The following is a 25,000-nucleotide window of genomic DNA, read 5'->3' as shown; positions in this document are numbered from 1 at the left end:
GCCGTGGAAACCATCTCAGCATCCCTCTGGGCGTCGGCCTCAGGCAGAGACATCTGAGCCAGCAGGTCCGCCACCGCACGTTTACTCCACTCCTGCAAAACAACGGAACGATGAACACTTAGAACAGAATTTAGAACCAGTTAGACCAGTTTATACCAGTTAGACCAGTTTAGACCAGTTTACACCAGTTTAGACCAGTTAGACCAGTTAAGACCAGTTTAGACCAGTTTAGACCAGTTAGACCAGTTTAGACCAGTTTAGACCAGTTAAGACCAGTTAAGACCAGTTTAGACCAGTTAAGACCAGTTAAGACCAGTTTAGACCAGTTAAGACCAGTTAAGACCAGTTTAGACCAGTTAAGACCAGTTTAGACCAGTTAAGACCAGTTAAGACCAGTTTAGACCAGTTAAGACCAGTTTAGACCAGTTAAGACCAGTTAAGACCAGTTTAGACCAGTTTAGACCAGTTAAGACCAGTTAAGACCAGTTTAGACCAGTTAAGACCAGTTAAGACCAGTTTAGACCAGTTAAGACCAGTTAAGACCAGTTTAGACCAGTTTAGACCAGTTAAGACCAGTTAAGACCAGTTTAGACCAGTTAAGACCAGTTAAGACCAGTTTAGACCAGTTAAAACACGTCAGAATCAGACTTTTAACTATTTAGACCATTAGGAAGTGTTTGGTAAATATCAGAGCACATAAACGCCTGAAGTTCTTCCTCAGCAAACGATGATGATGAGTTCATCAGCTGCAGTTTCCTTCAGTGTTCAATTCTGAATCAAAACGAAGAAGAGAAACGAGACGTTTGAACGACGTGTGAAGTTCTGAAGCTTCTCGTCAGATCTTCACCACATGAGCTGGTTCAGTCGAAACCTCAGGTTTTTTTTTATCCTCTGACAAAACAATGAGCCATCAACCAGACGTCAGTGAAGATAATGTGTGTATGAACCAGATGTTCCGACACGATCGTCCCAGCAGCCGCTCTCACCACAGGCGGTGCAGATAATCATGTTGAGCTCATTCAGGCTCAAACAACAACAACGCAAACTCATCTGCATCCTCGCGCCGCCTCCCAGAGTCGACTGCTGATGTCTGATTATGTATTCATGTTCATTAAACGTCGTGTGAGGGCGGCTCCGGATCATTTGTCCCCGAGCGCCACACCGCCAGAATCAACCCTGTGAAAGCTCGACTGGACTGTCGCTGTCGGGGGAATAAAACCTCCTGCTGTTCATAAGAAACAATCAGCGACATTTCATTTCAGATTGACAGAAGATAAAGTTCTACCCTCGGAGATCCTCAGGGTTCAAACGAGTCCGTAACAACCGGAAACAAGATTGATTCTGTGGACTTCTCGTTGTGGTAACTGTGTCACGTCAGACGCAGCAGCAGAAGCTCAGATTTCAGTTTCTTTACAATTTTCTCTTTCACGTCGGTTTCGGTCCCGAAGAAACTGGACGTTCGGCCGCCGCCGCTCGAACGAACGTTTACCAAAACCAACCGTCCGTTGTCACGCGACTTGACTTACAACCTACATGTCACGAGTCGTGATGGACTCGGTGCTGCCCCCTGTGGTCGGAGGTCAGTGGCCCCAGTGACTCTGTTCCACATTGAAAAAAGTGACTCGAGAAAGTGGAGTAAAGGTTCAAAATGATGTTTCACACCAACAGTTTGTTTCAGTTTGTCACAAGAAGATCTGGTCTGTTTATGTCTAAACATCTCGCGTCCCGATCGTCGTCGTTAAAACACCGAAGGACGAATGAAATGAGTCTTTTTGATTCTTTATGTTCAAACACGACAACCAAGAAAGGAATAGTTCAACAAGTCCAAGTTAAAAAAAATGCCGATCTGATGGAGACATCTGATGGATTTACATGCGGTTTCACTCGGGGACCATTGGACCTTCGGCCGAGGTCTGAGCTCTGCCCAGTGAAGTTCTGGTTCGGTTCTGTTGCTCCTCCTCATCTGCTTTTCTATTTGCCCCAAATTTACTAGTTCTGTGAAAATCAAACCCTCACTGTAGCGGTCGCTGGACCTCTCACCTGCGTCAGGAGGTCTGCACTGCGAGCTCTTTGCAGCAGCCGGTGATGACGCAGCTCCAGGTCCAGGTCCTGGTACTGGTCCTGGTCCTGGTCCTGGTTCCTGTCGTCCTGAGAGGAAACCGGACTGCACAGCACCATCAGCACGAGGATGAAGATGGCGGGACAACGTGGACTCTGCATACCTGCCCAGATATCAGGGGGAGAAGAAGAAGAAGAAGAAGAGGTGATCCCACCTGAGGACGGAGACGTCAAACACAGAAGATAAAGTTCTACCTACTGTCTGCTGGTCTGGTTCCTTCTGCTGGTCCTGGTGCTGGGTCCTGGTTCTGGGCTGGTCTCTGGTGCCCGGTCCTCTGGGCGCTGCCGTTTTGAAGCCTGAGTCTCCTCCTCCGCAGGTCACATGACGTGCCGTGTGTTTGATTGACAGCCGGCGGCTGTGCGGTGATGGAGGAACGCTGACATTTAAGTTAAACAAACGTCCATTAGCGCTTATTGACTCTAAATGGAGTCTGAGCAATAAAACAATGGAACTCTCAGCAGCAGCGGCGTCTCGGCGCCGCCGGCGTCCGACCACGACAAACACAACGGCGGAATGTGGAGGAGAGGAATTAACGGAGCGTCGAGAGGATTAGCAGACTTTCATTAGCCCTCGCTGATATCGCCATTAAACAAAGAGGCAGCAGAGAGTCGCCCACTCGACGTTCAGCGAGAACAAACACGACTTCACACTTTGTTTCAAATGTTCTGCTGCAGAGAGACGACGTCAGCAGGCGCTCCGCAGGCCCGACGCACAGATGAACCACGTTCATAATCATCATAATAACAATGGTTGTTTATTTGTATGAAACACTCAGTTACAGAGCGCCTCGTCACATTTAGGTTCCACACAAATACAGGAAGTCATTCAGACGAGCATAACTACGTACAATCTATCATACACATTCATACACATGTTGACTAAACAACCAACACTTACACCTGTGAAAAAAAATCTAAACCGAAATATTTATAATTAAGTACATGATCTTACATTAAAGCTACAGTTTGTAATATTTATAGGAACTTATTCACAGAAATTGAACATATTGTCCATAACTCTGTTCATATCAAAGTTAAACACAGTTCATGAGGTGGAGCGACCTCCGTGTGAGTCTCCATGTTTCTACGACCTGTTGAATACGCTTGTTGAACTAAACGCTCGGGCTCCAACAGACGTATCGTATCGGACGATACTATCGCAGATATGAGCCTGTAAAGTGCACTAATGTTTTATGTTTAAATGTAAAATAAATCTTTTTTCTTCATTCGAGTTCTATTTATTTGGTTGTATTTGTCATTTTTATTTGTTTTTTATGATAAAGTTTATGGTTATACTAAAATATCAAGCCTCAATCACATTTCTGTCATAAAGTTTTGATAACAACCTTTTAGAATCATACATACATGTATACATACTGTACATATACATATATATATATATATATATATATATATATATATATATATATGTATCAGCCGATGTATCGGGATCGAGAATCTTGTTTTTCCTAATATCGATATCGTCATTGGCCCCCAAAAATCCATACCGGTCGGGCTCTAGTTCTGAGGTCACATACCACATTTGACCTGTAAAGGTCAAAGGTCAAGTTTTTGAATGATCATAACTTCTGGGGAATTGCAAACAGGATGTGTTGTAAATTTCCTCGGCGATAAACACAAACTCGATGACGACGTCATGAAAAGTGATGCAACTTTCTGTGAAGTGCATCGTCACGTCGTGAGACGTCTGTCGTCTCGTTTCAACCTGCAACTTCATCATTTCATCATTTCATCAGGAGATGAAGATTTTATTTGTCCTGACGATTGGCTGCTTCCTGTTGACGACCTCCTCCTCCTCGTCTCAGGTCTGTGACTGTTCACCGCCACTGATCAGCTGTTTCATCAGCGACTCATCGACTCGTCGGTTCGTGTCTGTGGAAAACGAAGATGTGAAAGCGAAGCGACGAGTGTGAACAGGTTCAGTGGGAACAGTTACTGTTGATTTAAAAACGCAATAAAAACTCTTTACTTCCCGTCTGTCCGTCCTGAGGGGAGACGACTCGCCGTCCGACACACGGATCATAAACAACACATGAGCAGCAGCTGGTTGCTGTGGTAACACATGAACAGCGAGCAGCCATCACTAAGGAGCTGCTGGCATGAGCACACACACACACACACACACACACACACACACACAGGAGCGTGATGGGACGGTGATGACATCACTCTTCCTCATTGTGATTTGTTTCCACACTGAGTCACCGACTGAAAGTTACTGGAAACTTCCACTGAATTAAGATTCAAACGATCAGAGTTGAACTGAAAATGAAACTTTACATTTAAAAATTCACTTAAAGTACAATAACTAATCTCAAAGCTACAGTGTGTAATATTTATAAGAACTTATTCTCAGAACTTGAATATATTGTCCATAACTGTGTTCATATATGAGTTAATCTAGTTCCATGAGGTGGACCGACCTCCGTGTGAGTCTCCATGTTTCTACGTCGTGTTGAATACGTGTTGAACTAAACGCTCCAGAATACGTCGCGTTCAACATTACACTTTAATTTTCATTGTATCTTCTGGGAAGTGAAAATTTTGCTCTAACTTTATAACATTAAGAAACGTGTTGGACTTTCAATTCATTTTCTCCACAGGCTTTTATAGAAATATGCGTCGTCAGCGGGTCCGGAGAGTGAAGCCAGTGCTGAAGAGCCTGAAGCCTGTATTCTGTGTACTGACCAGCAGAGGGCGACTCTATGAGAACATGACTTGATTTATAACGTCAATAAACATTTTCCTGAGGAGTTTATGGTTTTGAACATTTTGGCTCATTTACAGTCACACAGACGATAAAGCACCGGATGAGGTGTGATTGACAGCTGGTACGGTCCAATCGGTGCATGGTCGAACTCTTAGTTGAGGCCACATCCCCCAATTCCAAGTCTGGGGTGAGGTCGAATTGTCTTTCCTCTCTACTGCTCCTTGACCTCAGTGGAAAAAATCATGACGTCAAGGAATCAGAATCAGAATCAGAATCGGTTTTATTGGCCAAGTAACACGTACAAGGAATTTGACTCCGGCTTTTTTACACTCTCTCAATTTACAGGTACACACAAACATATAACATTATATACAGGATAAAAAAAGTGTATATATATATATATAAAAAAAATAAGAATAAAAATTTTAAACATGAGTAATGCAATGGTGCATTGTGCAAGAGGGTGCTGTAATAAATATTGGTTAATTGTTATGAGAGGATTGTTCATGTCACTATGATATCAACTGTTCATCATCGTGACAGCCTGAGGGAAGGAACTGTTCCTGTGTCTGCTGGTTCTGGTGAACAATGTTCCTCTAACCCTAACCCTACCAGAGGGGAGAAGTTGGAACAGGTGATGTCCAGGGTGGGAGGGGTCAGCAGTGACTTTTCCTGCCTGTTTCCTGACTGGAGGAGTACAGGTCCTGGATGGTGGGCAGGTCGGCACCGATTATCCTTTCAGACCTGACTGTCCGTTGGAGTCTGTTCCTGTCTGGTTTGGTGGCCGATCCAAACCAGACCGTTATTGAAGTGCAGAGAACAGATTCGACGACTGCAGTGTAAAAGTGGATCAGGAAGTACATCCTCTGCTGGGCCTTTTTGATGACTGTATTGATGTTGGTCTCCCACTTCAGGTCTCGGGAGATAGTAGATCCTAGAAACCTGAAGGAGTCCACAGCCGACAGTGCTGTTGAGTATGGTGAGGAGTCCACTGTCATCTCCACAGTTTTGAGCGTGTTGAGCTCCAGGTTGTTTGACCAGCTGTTGATCTCCCGTCTGTATGCAGACTCATCTCCATCACTGATGAGGCCGGTGACAGTCGTGTCGTCGGGAGAAGAGCAGCAGGGAGAGCACACATCCCTGAGGGGCACCAGTGCTGATGTGATGTTCCCCAGCCTCACCTGCTGCCTCCTGTCCGTCAGGAAGTTTGTGATCCACTGACAGGTGGAAAGGGGTCAAGGAGGATTCACAGGACGTATGAGAAGAGGATCCGACTCCTCTGACACTGAACCACGTGGTCGTGTGACGGTGGATGATGTTGATGTCGTGGTGAAACGACACATTTCTGAAGATGAACTACAAAAACCTCAGCAGCTGAACAGCCCTCAGGAAACACTTTCGGGTCACGTCAAGATTTAGGAAACTTCCTAAGACAATTTGATAATTCCAACTCACCCCTGGTTTAAAATACAAAACAAAATGGACACTCGTCAAATTGCGAAAAACTCCAGGCTTTAAAATGGCCGCTCACAAACCAACAGGTGACGTTGTCGCGTGGGTGAAGAACATCAACACCACACGACTACAAACTGCACCGCCCTCTGGTGGCTGCAGTGAGCGTCTGTCTCTGGAAGCAAATTGGCGTCGCATGTGTTATTTCTGTGGTTTTATTTATGTTCAGTGTTTGTTCTAACTTATGTTCAGTGTTTGTTCTAACTTCTTCGACAGTGATACTTCGTATCACTGTCTCACTGTGGTAGAAACCAAGCATGAACATTAATCTTCACTTTCATCTGTTAGAAACCATCAGAAGTAACATGAAGAATCAACAACTGACTTACTGATATTGTGTTAAGTGTTTTGTAAAAATGCAAATGTCCTGACTGAGAGAAGAAAATGGCAGCGTCTTCAATGAAAAGCTTTGGAACAGAAACACATTTTATTAAATTCAATAAGAATCATATTCACAAACAGTCTCCGTGTATGTACATGTGATCAGACTGTAAACACCAAATCGTTCCACAGCTCGTCTCCGCTCGTCTACGTTCTGTGTGATGTTGTCGTTTCATCAGTCGGAGGTTGAGGCCAGACCGAAGACAACGAGTCCCAGAATGCACTGTTCTGAGAACCATCCACCAAGAGACCCTAAGATTCTGTTGCTGTGCAGAAAATGAAAAACGTCCTTGTCTTGTGTTTCTCATTCACTTCAAGTTTTCCTGGAGCTCCACCACCTGGCTGTGAGAGGAACTGCAGCAGAGCAGGCTGCTGGTTGGTTAGTGTCTCAGCGCTGCCCCCTCCCCTGGCGGAGGGAGGTACTGCACCTCCAGAGGCAGCAGTGGTACTCGAGTGGTGACAAGAGCAGTAGTACTACAGAAGACAGTTAGAGGCAGTATCTATTCGTAGATTACAGTAACAGTAGTAGTAGTAGTACAAACGTACAAACTATGTACTTTGAGATTATGAGTATTATTAGATAATGATAGTGGTTTTAGTAGGAGCGCTTACTGTTGTGTTAGTGGTAGCAGTACTTACAATAGTAGTAATCATTGTTGCACTTACAGTAGTTGTAGTAGTAGTAGTAGTACACATTCTGATTTCATTTTATAATCAGAATGTTGTCAAAATATTATAGTTTAACAACTCTAATGGGCATGTAAACAGTGGTAGTACACATTCATACTGCAGCCCGACTTCCTGTATCTTCGTCTGAAGTGTTTTCAGTGCAGGAATTGTAAAGTAGTAGAAGAAGTTTGACTTTACAGTTCTGACGTGTTCAGAACTCACCCGCTCGTCGGACAGTTTTGTCAGTTTCACCGTACGACTGCGGTTGTCCACCGACGACCATGAATCCGTCAGTCAGACGCATATTCACGTCTATTCACGACCCTGAGCACTAAGCTGAACTCCTAATGGATCTTTGCATGTAATTGTGCCGCAGGAATGAATAAACCATTGTTGCGTAACCAGGAACAGGAAGTGTGAGCAGTTATTGTATCAGGTCCTGAAGTAACAGTATCTTTCATGTTTCTCATATTCAGACATTAAATGTGTCTGATTCTATTATAAAAAGTCAAAGCTACGAATAAAAAATCAAGGTGAGAAATCAACTACGACTCCTAAGGTGCCTTTCACTGACAGACATCCACTTACTAAATCTGATTAATTCAGAGTCGCAGGTTGGAACAGATGTTCACACCAGTCAATCAGACTCATGTCCAATCAGAATCCAGCGTGAACACCTTTACAATCTGTTCACTGATGTTTGTTTGAGGTTTCACAACACGAGAAGCTAATGTCAGATGTTTGAGTGCTGTGGCTACACGTTAGCATCAGGGCTAACCAACCCTACGAATAACTCCTCTTGTGACTCATATTACCGTCTGATTACAGTGAAGATGAAACTAATCCAAAAAACGACGCGTTTTGATGACGAACCGATTAAGACAGATTCTGGTCAGAAACAGTAGTTGTCAGTAGCATTAATGTCAGTAGTGTTAGCAGCAGCGGTATTTACAGTAGCTGTGTCAGTAACACGGTTCACAGCCTCTTCATACAGACTTGACAGCGGCTGATCAGACTTCCTGGAAACTCTCCTTTAACAGTCTGAGGCTTTGGTTTACTGTGGGTGAGAGACACACACAGACATGTTATCACAGGAGAGAGAGACAGAGAGACCATCAGGGAGTAGAGTTTATTGTATCTGATGAATTCATTTTTTTTTAAGTGTATTGAACCTGAACGTGTTCTTAAAGGTGTACCATACCTGAACTTGTCGTTAAAGGCGTAGCGTACCTGAACCTGTTGTTAAAGGTGTACCGTACCTGAACGTGTCGTTAAAGCCATAGCGTACCTGAACGCGTCGTTAAAGGCGTACCGTACCTGGACGTGTCGTTAAAGGCGTTGCGTACCTGAACGTGTCGTTAAAGGCGTACCGTACCTGAACGTGTCGTTAAAGGCGTACCGTACCTGAACGTGTCGTTAACGGTGTAGCGTACCTGCACTTGTTGTTAAAGGTGTAGCGTACCTGAACTTGTTGTTAAAGGCATATCCTACCTGGACGTGTCGTTAAAGGCGTACCGTACCTGAACTTGTCGTTAAAGGTGTACCGTACCTGAACTTGTCGTTAGTGTAGCGTACCTGAACGTGTCGTTAAAGGTGTACCGTACCTGAACTTGTCGTTAAAGGTGTACCGTACCTGAACTTGTCGTTAGTGTAGCGTACCTGAACGTGTCGTTAAAGGTGTAGCGTACCTGAACATGTCGTTGGGGTTGAGAGCAGCCAACCAGTAGCTGTAGGAGTCAGTGTAGTAGTTGCAGGTTCCTCTGCCGTGACACTCGATGAAGGGAATCTTCCTGAAGTATTCCAGACAGGATCCAGGTGAGGCCAGAGGCTGACCCGACCCCTCCGCCCCCACTCCCGTTTCCTGGAGACCGACAACAAGGTCAAAGGTCACAGCAGCAACTCACACTGACACCAAGCTCATGCATCTCAGGATCGATGCAGAGCAGAGCTGCACTAATGTGACCTCAGCCATGGAGCCTGCAGCCCCAGTCCACAAACACTCATCTCTGACTGTACATCTGTTATCAGCCTGCAGGAGGATGGAGGTTTAGGACTTGAACTGTGTGACTCATCCCAACAACATCCCCTCACCATTACGAAGGAGAATCCTAACCACAGGCGATCCCACCCAGAGGGACAGTCAGGAACGTAACTGGTCTGACTGTGGATGGCAATCACGTTGGCTCTGGCCTCGCATACAGTACACCTGAGACACAGGAAACACACATACAGTACACCTGAGACACAGGAAACACACATAAAGTACACCTGAGACACAGGAAACACACATACAGTACACCTGAGACACAGGAAACACACATACAGTACACCTGAGACACAGGAAACACACATACAGTACACCTGAGACACAGGAAACACACATACAGTACACCTGAGACACATGTGTGTGTGTGTGTGTGTGTGTGTGTGTGTGTGCGTGTCCTACCGGCTGATGTAACTCTCCAGTAACTGTCCGGAGATGAACGGGACGCTGGCTGGCAGTGTTTCGTTTGTGGACAGCCAATAGGAGTAGTCGTTGCGTGAGGCGTAGCGACAGGTGCTGTCGGTGTTACAGAACAGGAAGGGCATGGTGGTGAAGAGAGGGAGACAGCTGCCCAACGTACCTGCAGAGAGACAGACAGACAGACAGACATAGAGAGAGACATGGAGATAGAACGTTGTGTTTTTGTGAGGTGAAGAAACAAGTAAGTCTGAACATGACAGGGTCTGTTTATTAGTCTCGGGTGTGACGACAGCGAGAAACGACTCCTGGAGACGTAGATTATCATCAGATGTTTCATATGAATTCTGTTTATGAGCGAGGTCATCAGCAGAATTGCAGTAGTAGTGTAAATTATCACAAATACCTCAAAACTACTACTGGAGTTCATCAATTCATACTGAACACAACGCAAATTTTTCACATGATGAGATCATATACAGAGTCAATGCAAAGACGTGAAATTTGCATCATTCCCTTCTCTCGCTTGAGTTGAAACATTTGAACTCGTCGCGTTGTCGTGAAACCTGGTTAGCGTTGAGATCCTCCCTCCGTCACTGTCGTCAGACGTCCTGACGCTGTATCAGAAATGGAGGATGAAACTACTACTACTGTTGTGTGTGGGCAGCCCAAGCTTTTAGACACAAGTTGCTATTTGTATCGTGAGGAAGTTGGACACAGAGGCGCGTTCTTCCTTCCAAAGAGTGGAAGGAAGAACAGGTGAATATTCATGGGTTATGTTAATTCAAGAGTAATGCAACTGGAAAATTCGCTCCGTGTTTGGTGTGAAGAACTTTTGACACAGGGTCATGTTACCTAGGTCTTGTCCGTGAGCTCGGTTGTTCCCGTTGATGAACAGCAGCGAGTATCCGCTGTACACCTCGTTGGATCCCGCAGGGCATGATGGGACAAAGAGATTTTGGCTGTGTCTGGTGAACAGGAAGCCATCCTTCTCCGGCGTGTCCCTGCAGGGACCCGGTGGACCCAGAACACCTTTAGTACCAACTGGACCTCGTAGACCTACGACCCCTGTCATCACAGAGACACCCCCGCATGAAACTCTGAATCATTGTTGCGCAATCGTGATAACTATCAACCCAAGTTTAATTCAGCACCTGCAGGTCATCTCAACTCACTAGCTGGGTCACACATTATCAACACTTTGAGTACAGAAACAATATCTTTAGTGGTGGCAGAGCACTTCAGGTCTTCTTATCTTGTTTAACCTGACCTGAACCAAAGACCTGGATTCTGGAGTAATAGTTCTGGACTTTGTCTGGTTCTTCTTAAAGCTGACAGAAAATCAGATTTCGTACCTTTTTGTCCAGGGAACCCTCGGTCTCCCTGATCCCCTTTCAGTCCCGGGCGACCTCCTGCTCCTCTGATACCTGCCTCGCCTTCACTGCCCTTTAGACCTGCAGATGCAAAACACAGCTCTGCTCCTTAAACTCAATTCAAACTGTTTGTATGCAAAAGAGCATCAGCACACCTCACATCTAAAACCTGAAGCCTGACACTGAAATATTATGACAGACTCACCTGGACTTCCAGGTCTCCCACGGGGCCCTGGGGGTCCTCTTGGTCCTGGGGATCCCTGATCTCCAGTGAAGCCTTCGTCTCCTGGAATCAACCTCACCTCCCTGGATGCATCCTTTCCCCTCGATCCTGCAGGGGGCAGTAATCAGTCGGGGGCAGAAGTATCAGCAGCATTACACTCAGAGCAGCAGACGGGCGACTGACAGCTGAGTGGACAGTTAGCTGGCCACTGTGTGATGTCACTGTGTTACCTCTCCTCCCGGGTGGCCCTGGAGATCCTCGTGAGCCGGTGTTACCTTGTGGTGCCTCATCTCCCTTCAAACCTGAAACCCACACAAGGAGCCCAAAGCCCACAGACGAAGCTCTGTAGTACGACGTAAAATCAAACACGAAGCTTCACCGTAAACTAAGGTGGCAGCAACAAAAGTCTGATTAGTTCAATTATTCTGTTGTCTACTTGTGCTTCTCTGTTACCATGGACACTGACTGATGAATGTACTGTACATGAACTTCTTACCCACAGGTCCTGTGACACCTGTTTCTCCGATCTCGCCTTTGTGTCCGCCTGGGCCCGTGGGCCCGTCTTCACCCTGTCAACAAGGACATCATCAACAATCATGACTCGACGACCAGCGGTGAAAGCAAACCATCACTTACACTTCCTGTTCGTTTTTGTTTTAGAAAATGAAAACGTAGTATTATGGATGCAGCCTAACTCTCAGGATCCTGCCACTTCCGAGATCGTTCCAGAGTAAGATATTGGATCTGAGATCAACTGGAAACTAAGTTGAATTTCTCTGTGGCTCCTATGACTATGGGATATACTGACCGGCTTGCCTCGAGTACCAGGGTCGCCAGGGTAACCCGGTGGTCCTGGGTCACCTGTTGTTGCTTTACTTCCCTTCTCTCCTTTATTACCAAGACCTGGAGGGCCAGTAGGACCCTGACATCCAGGAGGACCTGCAACCACAGAGACACGTGATGTTCAGAAATCATCGCAGCTCGGATTCATTGAGACCTTCCTGAAATAGTTAATTCAGAGATGATCTAAACTGTCACACCTTCATGGTATAAAACTACTTTAAGCGCTAAATTCAGGACTCAATGCTCAAGAGCATTTATTAAAGGCGGCTTGTGGTTGATGTGCCTCTTTACCTTTTGTTCCTTGTGCTCCAGAGACACCGTTTTCTCCTTTTCCTCCTGCAGTGCAAACTCCCTCCTGGCCAGGACAGCCAGGAGGACCAGGGAGTCCAGAAGGACCAGGACACCCTGGTTTTCCTCCAGGACCACTGGAACCAGGAGGGCCACAGGGTCCAGGAGGGCCCTTCTCCCCAGCAGAGCCTGAGGAGACGAGAGCATGTGGAGACTGTTGTTCATTTCTTTATCTTTAATTCTTTTGAAAACTCAATTTATAATAAGAGGGGAGGACTCACCAGGTGGACCTATCTCCCCCTCTAGGCCCCGGGGTCCAGTTCCAGGAGCTGGGGAAAGAAAAGTGTTCAGACTGGTTGATGAGATGGATCTGAAACCTAAACGCTCAGTAGGTTAACATGCACACTAATATTCCAGTATTCCATCGATACAGGGATTATTCAGAATAAGGACAAAAACCAAGATTATTTTGGTCACAAAAACTTTCAGATTTTTCCAACCAGATCCATTTTCATCCAGCCCTGTCTCCTACCTCCCATGGCTCCTTTCTCTCCTGGAGGTCCAGGTATCCCATCTTGTCCCTGGCTTCCTCTGGGACCGGCAGGACCAGGATCTCCAGGAGCCCCTTTGTTACCTAAAAAACATGTTAGTCACCCACTGAGAGGACAGACACCAGCCTGTTCTTATCACCTTGTGTTTTTGGATCAGTAGAAGTTGCAGAGGACTAAGGATATACTATTGCCTGATGTCATTAATGACTGTGCAACACTGTTTTAAGTACCTGGGAGACCGCTGGGTCCTGGAGGTCCAGTTTTCCCCGAAGGACCGTCACTACCCTTTTCTCCAGGAGATCCAGGTGGACCTGAGACAGACAGCTTAGCTTGGGTCTACATTTAGTCAAGTTTCAAGTTTTCAAGCCTTTTCAAGTCTTTTAGCTTATCCCAGATCGGGTCACGGAGGCAGCCGGCTAATCGGGATGTTCCAGATATCCCTCTCCCCAGCCAAGCATTCCAGCTCCTCCTGGCAGATCCAGAGGCGTTCCCAGACCAGATGGGATATGTAGTCCTTCCAGCGAGATCTGGGTCTACCTCGGGGTCCCCTCCCAGTTGGGCGTGCCTGGTACACCTACCTTCTTCTTTTTATTTCATATAGTACACTGTATATATCCAAATATTCATGTGACTATAAAAAGGAAAAGCAGTTGGACCCCAGACTGTTTAAGCTGCAGATATCTGAAGAATAAACAGTTGAGAATCATACCTCTGCATCCCGGGAGCCCAGATAGTCCTTTGGGGCCACAGGGGCCACATACTCCTGGAAGACCAAAGTTCCCAGAGTCTCCTGGTTTCCCCTTTGTACCTAAAGGTCCTGGGCATCCTGGATTCCCCTTAGAGGAGGACAAAGCAGGAGTGGATCTTTGAGGATTCCTCAAATACAAAATTAAAGACATCCCAGTCACACACTTATAATTATGAAACCATCAACAAAAAAGACAAGGGAGACAACAAAGAAACTCTGAGGAACAATTGTCACTTTCATCAGTGCCCTCAACATTTATTACATTTAATCTGCACTCCATATCCTTTATATTGCACATTTTCAATTTATTTCTATTTATTTAGTTCCCTGTGTATTACACATACTGTACAGTATTTCCTTTCTATTGCGCATTTTCAATTTCTTTAGCTTTTCTATCCTGCGTGGTTTGCCTTACTCTTACTTTTGCACTACTAAGAATTTATTTATTTTATATATTACGTATCTTATTTTCTATTTTGTTTTTGGTTTTTTGTTTTGTACTATTGCACCGTGGGTCAGGGACAAACGGTTTTTCAATTCCTCTGTATGTCTGGAACAATACAGCAGGAAGTGACAATAAAGTTGACTTGACTTGACATGAAAGACTAATAAGATTTCCCTTCAACAATTTCAATAATTTTTTGTATAATTAATGCTCCTGAAGCCTTCTCAATTCAATTTAATTCAAATCTATTTGTATTGCGCCGAATCACATCACACAAACAATCTACTTTTTTTTCAAAACTAGATTTTGCTTAAGATAGCTGGATGGAGAAGGTTCTGGTGAAAAATGAGTGAACAAAACATACATTTTTTAAGAGAACCGTGGTGGAAAACCAATTTAACAGATTCATTTTATGTCTAGAAAGAGCTGGCATCGACTGAGGGGCAATGACAACATGAAGCAGAGTGTAATCTGCGTACAGTGATAACAGGTTAGTGGTAGAAAGCACCTTAAAAGGAAAATACTATAGAAGACCCTATAAATATTAACACTGATAGATCAGCTGAACCTCAATTTAAACTTTACTGAAGTCAGAACTACACTTAACTAAAGTCAGAACTAAACTAAACTAAAGTCAGAACTTTTTATGGTAAAATTGTCTCACTTTAATGGTCTTATACCTTTTGATGCAACATCTTGGTTGAGACCAGGTTGAGTTTCCAATCTCAGTTTAAAAAAGTGTTAAAGAAGAGTTAGAATCAGGTTTGTTTGGCTGTTGCTATATGTGTGCTACCTTCTCTCCTGGACATCCTTTAAATCCAGGTCCAGGTGGACTCAGTTCTCCTTTAATACCTTTAGGTCCTCCTGATCCTGGTTTTCCATCTGAACCAGGTTCCCCGCAGGGGCCTGTGGAACCTTTCTCACCTTTGAAACCTGCACAAAGAACACCAGATTGTAAAAGAGCAGAGAGACAGAGATCATCCCAGGGAGTGAAAGCTTGTCCTGTTCAAGTGTCGGTGCTGTTCCCACAGAATTCATGTTCATGATCCACAAGCTGTCGAATCACCTTCAACCAAGAGGCTTCATTAGTTCTAAGTAAGTTGTGGTAAAATCTGTAGTTAGAGCTGAAGAGCCTCTTGGATGGAGGTGAAAAGACTTCAGGAATCTACAACCAACGAGTCCAGTTGCTCCTGATTTGATTCAACAGCCTGTGGAAAACTTTGACCTGGATGAATGAGAATTTCCACAGAGTTCAAGTTCATGATGTTGAAGACACAGTCAGATTCAGACAGCTAAGCTTTGGTGTCGCTGCACAGTCAAGTGCAGTGTATTGTTCCAGACGTTTGAATTTACCATTTTGAAAATGTTGAATCTATTTGAGTAGCGCCTTTTGGAAGGCAAGCCGGTCGACCAGTATTAACTCAGTATGATTTACTCACTGATCTACAACCCAGTTGATCCCTGCAGATACAGATTATATTTTTGAGGAGACAGATATTTGCCTTTTTAAAATGTTTGTAGGGAGTCAGTTGGTGTTGTGGTTGGAGGGTGTGTGAGGATGAAGGGGTTACCTGGCTTTCCCATCTCCCCTGGGTTACCAGGGAGACCATTGGGACCAAGAGGACCCGTCTGTCCAGCTCTGCCAGGGTCACCAGGAAGTCCTGAGACACAGAAGCATTTATCAGCTGTCTAATTAGAATTTGACAAAACGTGTGTCCTTTTTTCAGATAGTCGTGTTCACCTAGTGGCCCGGTGTCCCCAGGTACAGCATTTCTACCGTCTGGGCCCTGAGGTCCTGCGAGGCCCTTCTCTCCTTTAACACCAGTGAAACCTATGGGCCCTGCAGGTGAGACAGTAAGCAGATAGACAGGTCACAGACAGGTAGACTCACACAGTTATATATAGTCATTAATCGTCTTTATATAGAGTCACTGGGTTTTTTGAACACAGTCTGGCTACCTTTTGCCCCTGTAACCAGTTTTTAGGCTAAGCTTAGCTAACTGATAGCTGAATACAGCATTTTACATGTAATAGACAAAGTTAAAGTCAAGAAATATAAACTGACAATAAAATGGGGCCCAGAATAAAACCTTGAGGAACACCAAGGGTTTTTGTTTATGTTTAACACGTTATATTACATTCATAAATAACTGTATAAAAAAAACAGAACAGAAGTGAGAACCTGGTTCTCCAGCATCTCCAGGATCTCCGTACGTCTCAACAGATGTTTGGAGTCCTCTAGGTCCAGTCCTCCCTCGGTCCCCCTGAGGCCCCGGAGGCCCCTGAGAACCCCTGACCCCATCTCCTCCCATCTGACCTGAGAGAGGGGTAAAGAGACAGTTAAAGACAGACACAGCTGGATTGATTCATTTCTTGCTTGATTGATTCATTAAACCTTTTGGTCCTGGACGTCCCGTCTCTCCCAGTTTCCCATCAACCCCTGGAAGCCCAAGAGGTCCTGGAGGACCCATGTCCCCCCTGATACCTAAAACACATCCCAATGTTAAAGTTGAGATTAGTTGTATTTTTTGGATGGATGTGAACATCACACCTGATATGTTCAAGGGTGGGAAAGCTGAAAATATGTTGATACTTTGTTCTTTGTCTATACGCCACAACTCCTCACCTGGACTTCCTGGCTCCCCATTGGACCCTCTTAGGCCCTTCAATCCGACACCTCCTGCTGGCCCTGGAAGTCCATCAAACCCTGGTGACCCGTATGGCCCCTGTGGCCCCAGGGCACCCACCCCTGGCAGCCCGGGGTCACCCTGCACCCCCTTTGAGCCCCGGGCCCCTGGAAAACAGGATAGCAGTTAATTAGAGAGACAGGTGGGTTCTCGTTTCACAGACTCCTACAAACAATTGTCGGGGGGCCGCTTCCTGAGTTCAAAGGATCATTCCCCCTCTGAACGTCCTGCACAATCAGTACCTGTGAATCCGATGATGCCCATCTGTCCTTCCCCTCCCTCAGGTCCGGGGGGGCCCTCTAAACAGACTCCAAGAAAGCCATTGGGACCAGATACACCATCCAGAGCATTACGACCTGATGAGAGAGTTCAGATTTCAGTTCAGTTAGATCATGAAGAAAATGTGATGAAGGTGAGTCAGTTTTACTAAATGAGCCCTGGATCAGCAGTTCTGTGTCAACAGATCTTAAATTGAGTTACCATTGGGTCCTGGTGGTCCGTCTGGTCCTGGAGATCCTGGGACTCCATCTTCTCCTTGGGGTCCGGGGTCTCCTTGGGGCCCCACTGAGCCATCTTCTCCCTGAGGGCCTGACTGCCCCTGCTGGCCTGGGAAACCGATTCCCCTGTCCCCCTGAGACCACAAAGACCAGCAGAACATCATCACCAGAGGAGACAGACGTAAATACGTTGTCATGGATTTATTCTCTCCGCCAAGGAGGTCATAGGGTTAGGTTTCTTTCTGGTTGTTTGTCAGGATGTGATGTGATGCAGGACAATGAAAACGCCACTCTCTGAGTTTACTGAGATCAAACGGAAATCTTTTACTTATTTAAGGACTTCTCATTTGTCCACTGTACCTTTGGCCCCGGCATCCCCGGGGGGCCCGATGGCCCCGCCCGTCCCTTGATTCCAAAACTTGATAAACCCGGAGCTCCTGGAGGGCCCTTCACTCCTGAGGCCAGAAATAAATAAATATGCATTTGTGTTATTTATCATCTTGAGCCAACTGTTTTCTTCAGCACTGTCCCAAAACTGACCTTTCACCCCTGGGAAGCCTGGGGGCCCCTGCACAGAAAAGCCTTTGTCCCCTTCTTCTCCCTTTGGACCGACAGCCCCCAGATCACCTGGAGGTCCCGTCACACCTGTGAGCAGCAGAAGAGAAATCTGATCATGTGTCTCGTTCATCAGTTGATGTTTTTACAGACTTTTAGATTGACCAGGTTTAACGTTTGATCTAACACAATATCACCATGATGACAAAAACTAAATGACGGTCTTTGCTTTAGTACACTTAAACACACAGATCCTCTTTAAATCTGAATCTCATGACAAGACAATAAAGCAGTCGTTTTGTTTGTGACCAGTGATATTTATAACTTTATCTTAACATATTTTGTAGTTTTGAATGAAAATACGATCAGACATAAATAAACCTGTCTCACCTTCGGGTCCTGGATTTCCAGATATACCTTTCTCTCCTTTCTGTCCTGGATCTCCTGGAGAAGTCTTGATCTCACCTGGAGAACCTTTTTCACCTGAAACACACAGACAGACAGACAGACTGGTCCTTAGCTCAGGTTCTGACCCCTTCCCTGTCATCACCACACTTGGACAGTCTTACCTGGAGAACATCACTTGGTAGAGTCTCACTTGGTACAGTCTAACGTGGACAGTCTCACCATGGACAGACTCACTTAAGACAGTCTCACCTCGTACAGTCTCCCCCGAAAAGACTCACCTGGTTTTCCAGGAATCCCTCGCTGTCCAAGGACTCCCACGTTGCCTTGAGGACCTGAAGGACCTGGAGCGCCAATACCAGGAGGTCCTGGAGGGCCCCTCTGTCCTATCAGTCCCCTGAGACCACACTCCCCGAGTAGGCCCCTCTCACCTTTCTGTCCCAGAGGCCCCTGGAGACGGTGTTACACACAGACACATCAAATCACAGATTTGCGTCTTTGACCCGGTGGACCACCCTCTCCCCAAAGATCTGGTCTGGACTTTTACTCACAGGGTTTCCCTTCTGTCCCAGAACCCCTTTCGGTCCAGGGACTCCAACAGGTCCGTCTGTGCCCTCGATACCTGGTGGTCCTGGTCCCCCCCGGGCCCCTTCCTCACCCTTCTGCCCCACCCTGTGCATGATCCCTGGCTCACCAACAGGTCCTGTGGGCCCCGGGACACCTGGGAAACCAAAGAGGCCCTGGAGACAGATTTGTTGTTTGTTTTTCATTAGCATTCGTGTAGTAAGAGTCATGAGATCACTGTCAGAGGCGGGACACATTAGCTCAGCTGCCAACTGTTGCTGAGCTAGCTCTGCTTGTTCAACATTGATAGCGAATTATAAATAAACTACACGACTGTTCAGTATGTAAAGAAAAAAAACCCTGAGTGACGAAGTGTTGCTGCACATGACAGAATCCAAAAGTTTGATTTCACTCATGTATTTTCTATTAAAAATGTAAAGAAAGCCACATGTTGACATGTTGAATATCAGATATGCCCTCGGAGACGCTGGAGGTCAGTCAGAGTTGTGGTGCTGAGAGAAAATCTAAAATGACGTCATAGTTAATGCAACACAGCAAAGTAATGCTACGCGCCTGCGAAACGCAATGCACACATGAACAGAGGGGGCAGTGTTGGGGCAGATACTCGCCATTGACAGTGCTTCTCTCCAATGTTACTATAGAAAATGAAATGAAAGTTTGTTTATTGATTTGCCACAGCCTCCTCATCTACATCCAGCATCCTACTGATTAGAGCTGCACACTGAGGGGAGCTCACCTGTGGACCAAGCGGTCCTCGGACACCTTTGACCCCTTTGTCACCTTTGGTTCCTGGAAAACCGTCCGAACCTGTAAACACAACAACATCACACTGGTGACTCATAACTTCTCGTCCAGCGGAGTCAGCGTGTTTCATTATTCTAACATAACAACTTTATTAAATCGATGACAGTCGTAACAGCGTTTTATTCAAACACAGTGATCAACATCTCGATCAGAACTTTACTGAAAACTTTTAATTTTACATCACTGTGTCGGTCAAATTACAGATCATTCAGAAGACCGATAAAACAACATCACAACAGGTGAGTTCTTCTTCTTACCTGTCATCCCAGCTTCACCTGGCTCTCCTGGTCTACCTGGAGATCCGGGGTCGCTGGAAACAACAGGACAGACGAAGCACACCTCCCCCTTCTCACCTGACAATCAATAAATCAATCAATCCATCAGTCAATCATCATATATGTATATATGTGTGTGTAAAATGTGCTGATTGCTGTAGAGTCTGTTGTATCTGAAGTTTTGTGTAAATTCAAAACTTCCTTCAGAAATTGACAATTTTTACAGTGACTGCTGCTGTTGACGTCCAGATCTGATCACAGACTCATTCATGATGTGACTGGACCCATAACGCATGTGATCATATATCGTCATGTGATGTTGTGACATGACGTCTCACCCACTCACCTGTCTGTCCATCCTCCCCTCTGGTACCAGTAAGTCCCATCAGGCCTTTTGTACCTTTAGCTCCAGGAAAACCAACATCTCCCGGCAGTAAATCTGAAAGACAGAATTCAACATGTCCGTCGCGTCCGTCTGACGTTTGTACACAACAGTTTCTGTTTTTCCCTCCGAAGCATGTTGTAATCAATCAGTTTTTTACTTATTTCTTTATGAATAAAGTTTGTATCACCTGGTATTCCTGGTTCTCCTGGTTCTCCTTCCGCTCCAGGACCTCCTGGGACCCCAGTGTCTCCTGGGGGCCCGATGATTAGGGGCCCTGTCTCTCCTGGTTCTCCTTTGGGTCCGGTCAAACCAGGTGACCCATGAGGACCTGGAGGCCCAGTAGGAGCCACACCTTGAGAAAAGAGGAAGAGTCTTGACTTAAAGTCATAGAACACTCATTTAACTAAAAATGTTCTATACTTAATGTGAGAATAAATATTTCAACACACCATGAAATCTGATTATTAACACTATTGATTTTAAACTGATCATTAATGCATGAATAACAGTAAGTGAAAGAGAGAGGGAGCAGTGGGAGTGTACCTGACTCGCCCTGCAGTCCAGGAAAACCAATGATTCCTAAAAGACGCAGAGAAGAAGAACATGAGGATGAAGAAAGGATCCATCCATCCAACCACCACTGTCCAGCTCCTCCTGGTTGATCACGAGACATTCCCAGGCCTGATATAAACCCCCCCAGTGAGTTCTTGTTCTGCCCAACCTCCAATGGCAGGGACGGAATTGTTCCCAGGTGAACGCAGAGGGTAGAGATCAGTTCGTCTCGAGACACCAGGTGTGAACAGGGCCACTGAGGAAATCAAGATTAAGATGTAAACTGGTTTCAACTCTTCATATTGGTGATACCTGGTTCTCCGGCGGGTCCTGGGGGTCCGTGGGGCCCGGGGACACCAAGCTGGCCCTTCAGGAATATGTGATTCTGGACCACCTGATGAAAACACAAGAACAGAAGTGAAACCTGAAGACCGACAGTCTGATGCTGCTGCTGCTTTGAAATCATGTCACAAAAACTGCTAAAAGTTAAGATGTGAAACAGACGCCGTGTTGTCGCTGGTTCGATTATATCTGCGTCTGCATCTGCTTCATGACTGATCGTACGTCTGGTCAGTTGTACCAACACTTTATTCAGACTCACTTCTCCTTGAAGACCCCAAAGGCCACGTTCACCTTTGTCCCCCTAAAAACGCCAACGTTGAAAACGCAACAGAAACAGTTTGAGTTAACGCAGCAACATTTTCCCAAATCAAATCCAGGTAAAATTGGACAAGGTCGTTCTTTGTGTGCATCACAGAGTTCTGACCTTGGATCCTTCGATACCTGGAGGACCGAGGTACCCGCGATCCCCTGGGTCTCCCTGCACAAGCAAACAGGGCAAGTCAAGGACACTTCACTGAGCTGTGGAATGCTTAACTAGCATCAGCATAGCAGGGTAGTTACCGGAAGTCCGAGCTCTCCGATGAGTCCGTCCTTTCCCTGTTTACCCTGGAACACAAACACCACGTTGACCACCAGGTTCCTGCTCAACCTCAGATCAGAACCACAGATACTCAGTGGTAACTGCTTCACTGAGGCTTCAAGTTAAAACCAGTTTTGATTATGGATCCATGTCCAGGTTTCTCTCTCTCTCTCTCTTACCAGAGAGCCAGGGTCGCCTCGCTCGCCCTGCTCGCCCTTCCCCCCGTGTTTCCCAGGATCGCCCTGGAGGAAGAAACAAGCGCACACGTCTGTCTCACGCTCTGACTACATCATGTTGGCATGTTTTTATCTTGTGCTGCAGCAGATGACACACGTTCATGCTTCTGTCGGACAGAGAGTCGACTCACGTCAAGACCCCGACAGCCTTTGTCTCCAACTGCACCTGGTTCACCCTGAAATACAATGAGACAAGACTGTCAGACCGACAGGCAGACAGACAGACAGGCAGATGGACAGACAGACAGACAGGCAGACAGACAGGCAGACAGGCAGGCAGACAGGCAGGCAGACAGACAGGCAGATGGACAGACAGACAGACAAGCAGACAGGCACATGGACAGACAGACAGACAGACAGACAGAGAGACAGACAGGCAGACAGGCAGATGGACAGACAGACAGACAGACAGACAGACAGACAGGCAGATGGACAGACAGACAGACAGACGGACAGACCGACAGGCAGACAGACAGACAGGCAGATGGACAGACAGACAGACAGGCAGACAGACAGGCAGACAGGCAGGCAGACAGACAGGCAGATGGACAGACAGACAGACAGGCAGACAGGCACATGGACAGACAGACAGACAGGCAGACGGACAGACAGACAGACAGGCAGATGGGCAGACAGACAGACAGACAGGCAGACGGACAGACAGACAGACAGGCAGACAGACAGGCAGATGGACAGACAGACAAACAGACAGACAGGCAGACAGGCAGATGGACAGGGCAGACAGACAGACAGGCAGACAGGCAGATGGACAGGGCAGACAGACAGACAGGCAGACAGACAGGCAGATGGACAGACAGACAGACAGACAGACAGGCAGACAGGCAGATGGACAGACAGACAGACAGACAGACAGGCAGACAGGCAGATGGACAGGGCAGACAGACAGACAGGCAGACAGACAGGCAGACAGACAGGCAGATGGACAGACAGACAGACAGACACACAGACAGGCAGATGGACAGACAGACAGACAGACAGACAGACAGACAGGCAGGCAGGCAGACAGACAGACAGGCCGGCAGACCTTCAGCTCTTTGGGTCCTTCAGCATACAGTTTGATTCCTTTCTGTCCAGGAATACCAGGAGGTCCACGATCACCCTGAGATACAAGCACAGCTGATGATGGTGATGATGAGGATGATGATGATGATGAAGCAGATATTTTACAAATGTTTGAGTGTCTGTTTTTTATCACACATCGTTGCTAAGATCACAATCCACATGGTTTGCAGCGTAAGTGTGAGCTCACCGTCTGTCCTCGGGGCCCTGGGATCACTGGACTAGGCCCCTCCTGACCCTGAGACACAAACACGATGCCATCAGGACCAGATGACGCCGGAACGAGGTCACGTGATAAAACAGAACCTCCAATGATTCGGAAATAAAATCCCTTGTGTGTTAACTACAGACAGATATTATAGATACTATAATGATGAATGTGAACAAGATCAAATGCAACTCACCCCCACAACTGTTCGTGAAAGAGTCATGAAATGTAATGTATCGATTTTTTAAATATGAACATGACTTTCAAACTTATGTATGAAACATTTTTAAAGAAGAAAGCAAAATGACATATTCATATTCATCTATTTCACAGACTTTCGTGGCTCAGGGTTGTGAAACTGGGACTTCAACATATTTGAAAGAAATTGTCTTTTCCGAGAGAATGTGATGTTTTTTCATGACACTGGTTATGAACCAGATTATTTATGAGTAAAACTGGGAAGATACAGAACTGCTCTCAGATCAGTTCAGCCTCTCCGCACACTGACCTTCTCTCCCAGTAACCCCGGCAACCCTGGACCTCCCTAAAAACAAACAACAACAAAAAAAAAACAGCTGACGTGAGTTTAGGGAATTTCTGCTGTTTTTAAAATAAAGTTTGACAGTTTGAGATTTGAAGCGTACAGGACGTCCGGCAGGTCCTGGTGGTCCTGACAGGCCAAGTTCACCTGGATCTCCCCTCAGCCCCTGGAACACAAACAGCCAATCAGAGGGTTTAAATGTTTGTTTTTTTAACTACAACTCTTCTTGGTACCACAGCAGCCTTGAAATCCAACAACATTGTTCTCCATATTTTTAATTTCATATATGTGATGATCAATTGACCACGAGGTCCATCGGCCTGTGAAGACAGACGCCGTCCACATCTCCGCTGGTAGCGTGAGGAGGACATGTTGTCTTGCCTGGACCGTGACACTGACCTTCTGTCCTTCTAGTCCCTGTTGACCTGTCAGTCCTTTAATGTCCGGAGGGACGGGGAAGACGAACGAGTTGCCCTGAGACAAGAACAAGACACAGACGCTCAGTTAAAGGTTCTTCTCACCTCTTTGTTATCTCCTGCGACATGAAAGTGACTGAACTTATGAAGGAATTAAAAACATACAGAATAAATCTTGTTAGGGTTAAGGTTAGGGGGTTAGCCCTACTGACAAAATTACACCCCAAAATATTTTCATAAACGTCTCGTTAATACATGAACTAAACCCCTGAACTCTAAAAATGAGAAACGTATCTTAAGAACTGGAGATCGGGTGTGTTCTCTCACCTTTGTGCCTCGCATTCCGGGACGACCCTGAAACACATGCACACAGTATGCTTTAGTATCTCACGACTTATTAGCCTAGCTTAGCATCAGCCTGTTTTCAATGAGTGAAGACTAACAGGTAAACAGGAAGTCTTCCATTATCTATCGCTGGTTTGTACAACTTACTCGAAAGCCAACAGGTC

The 25,000-nt window shown here is 46.0% G+C and overlaps 2 protein-coding genes across 2 annotated transcripts in view; both read right to left on the bottom strand.

Annotated features, from left to right (window-relative positions):
- Positions 1-2,632, bottom strand: part of sst1.2 (somatostatin 1, tandem duplicate 2) — a 3,003-nt gene extending 371 nt beyond the window's left edge. Inside the window, exons 1-3 of the mRNA XM_035622043.2 lie at positions 2,318-2,632; positions 2,041-2,222; positions 1-92 (exon numbers count right to left, since the gene is read on the bottom strand). The exon at positions 1-92 is cut by the window's left edge and continues 127 nt beyond it. Coding sequence (XP_035477936.1) covers positions 1-92; positions 2,041-2,220 — 272 coding nt within the window. The 5' untranslated portion in view covers positions 2,221-2,222; positions 2,318-2,632. The remainder of the gene's footprint in view (positions 93-2,040; positions 2,223-2,317) is intronic.
- A 4,142-nt stretch (positions 2,633-6,774) lies between these two features.
- Positions 6,775-25,000, bottom strand: part of col4a3 (collagen, type IV, alpha 3) — a 26,114-nt gene continuing 7,888 nt past the window's right edge. The window contains exons 7-52 of the mRNA XM_047335472.1: positions 24,984-25,000; positions 24,819-24,845; positions 24,475-24,549; positions 24,179-24,241; positions 24,043-24,078; positions 23,517-23,564; positions 23,292-23,366; positions 22,378-22,422; positions 22,190-22,252; positions 21,992-22,036; positions 21,855-21,908; positions 21,690-21,731; positions 21,401-21,482; positions 21,080-21,115; positions 20,724-20,888; positions 20,498-20,590; positions 20,134-20,229; positions 19,809-19,879; positions 19,039-19,227; positions 18,769-18,937; positions 18,473-18,565; positions 18,068-18,172; positions 17,888-17,982; positions 17,511-17,661; positions 17,273-17,386; positions 16,970-17,137; positions 16,739-16,828; positions 16,526-16,660; positions 16,085-16,183; positions 15,915-16,004; positions 15,137-15,276; positions 13,860-13,986; positions 13,381-13,461; positions 13,132-13,233; positions 12,881-12,928; positions 12,603-12,788; positions 12,277-12,407; positions 11,965-12,037; positions 11,699-11,770; positions 11,451-11,576; positions 11,228-11,326; positions 10,728-10,940; positions 9,858-10,035; positions 9,503-9,617; positions 9,100-9,272; positions 6,775-8,468 (exon numbers count right to left, since the gene is read on the bottom strand). The exon at positions 24,984-25,000 is cut by the window's right edge and continues 37 nt beyond it. Of these exons, the coding sequence (XP_047191428.1) occupies positions 8,387-8,468; positions 9,100-9,272; positions 9,503-9,617; positions 9,858-10,035; positions 10,728-10,940; positions 11,228-11,326; positions 11,451-11,576; positions 11,699-11,770; positions 11,965-12,037; positions 12,277-12,407; positions 12,603-12,788; positions 12,881-12,928; positions 13,132-13,233; positions 13,381-13,461; positions 13,860-13,986; positions 15,137-15,276; positions 15,915-16,004; positions 16,085-16,183; positions 16,526-16,660; positions 16,739-16,828; positions 16,970-17,137; positions 17,273-17,386; positions 17,511-17,661; positions 17,888-17,982; positions 18,068-18,172; positions 18,473-18,565; positions 18,769-18,937; positions 19,039-19,227; positions 19,809-19,879; positions 20,134-20,229; positions 20,498-20,590; positions 20,724-20,888; positions 21,080-21,115; positions 21,401-21,482; positions 21,690-21,731; positions 21,855-21,908; positions 21,992-22,036; positions 22,190-22,252; positions 22,378-22,422; positions 23,292-23,366; positions 23,517-23,564; positions 24,043-24,078; positions 24,179-24,241; positions 24,475-24,549; positions 24,819-24,845; positions 24,984-25,000 (4,577 nt within the window). The 3' untranslated portion in view covers positions 6,775-8,386. The remainder of the gene's footprint in view (positions 8,469-9,099; positions 9,273-9,502; positions 9,618-9,857; positions 10,036-10,727; positions 10,941-11,227; positions 11,327-11,450; positions 11,577-11,698; positions 11,771-11,964; positions 12,038-12,276; positions 12,408-12,602; positions 12,789-12,880; positions 12,929-13,131; positions 13,234-13,380; positions 13,462-13,859; positions 13,987-15,136; positions 15,277-15,914; positions 16,005-16,084; positions 16,184-16,525; positions 16,661-16,738; positions 16,829-16,969; positions 17,138-17,272; positions 17,387-17,510; positions 17,662-17,887; positions 17,983-18,067; positions 18,173-18,472; positions 18,566-18,768; positions 18,938-19,038; positions 19,228-19,808; positions 19,880-20,133; positions 20,230-20,497; positions 20,591-20,723; positions 20,889-21,079; positions 21,116-21,400; positions 21,483-21,689; positions 21,732-21,854; positions 21,909-21,991; positions 22,037-22,189; positions 22,253-22,377; positions 22,423-23,291; positions 23,367-23,516; positions 23,565-24,042; positions 24,079-24,178; positions 24,242-24,474; positions 24,550-24,818; positions 24,846-24,983) is intronic.

This window comes from Scophthalmus maximus, chromosome 11 (genome assembly GCF_022379125.1).
Source record: "Scophthalmus maximus strain ysfricsl-2021 chromosome 11, ASM2237912v1, whole genome shotgun sequence".
In the NCBI taxonomy this organism is placed as follows: domain Eukaryota; kingdom Metazoa; phylum Chordata; class Actinopteri; order Pleuronectiformes; family Scophthalmidae; genus Scophthalmus; species Scophthalmus maximus.
This window is presented reverse-complemented; position numbering and strand designations above follow the sequence as displayed.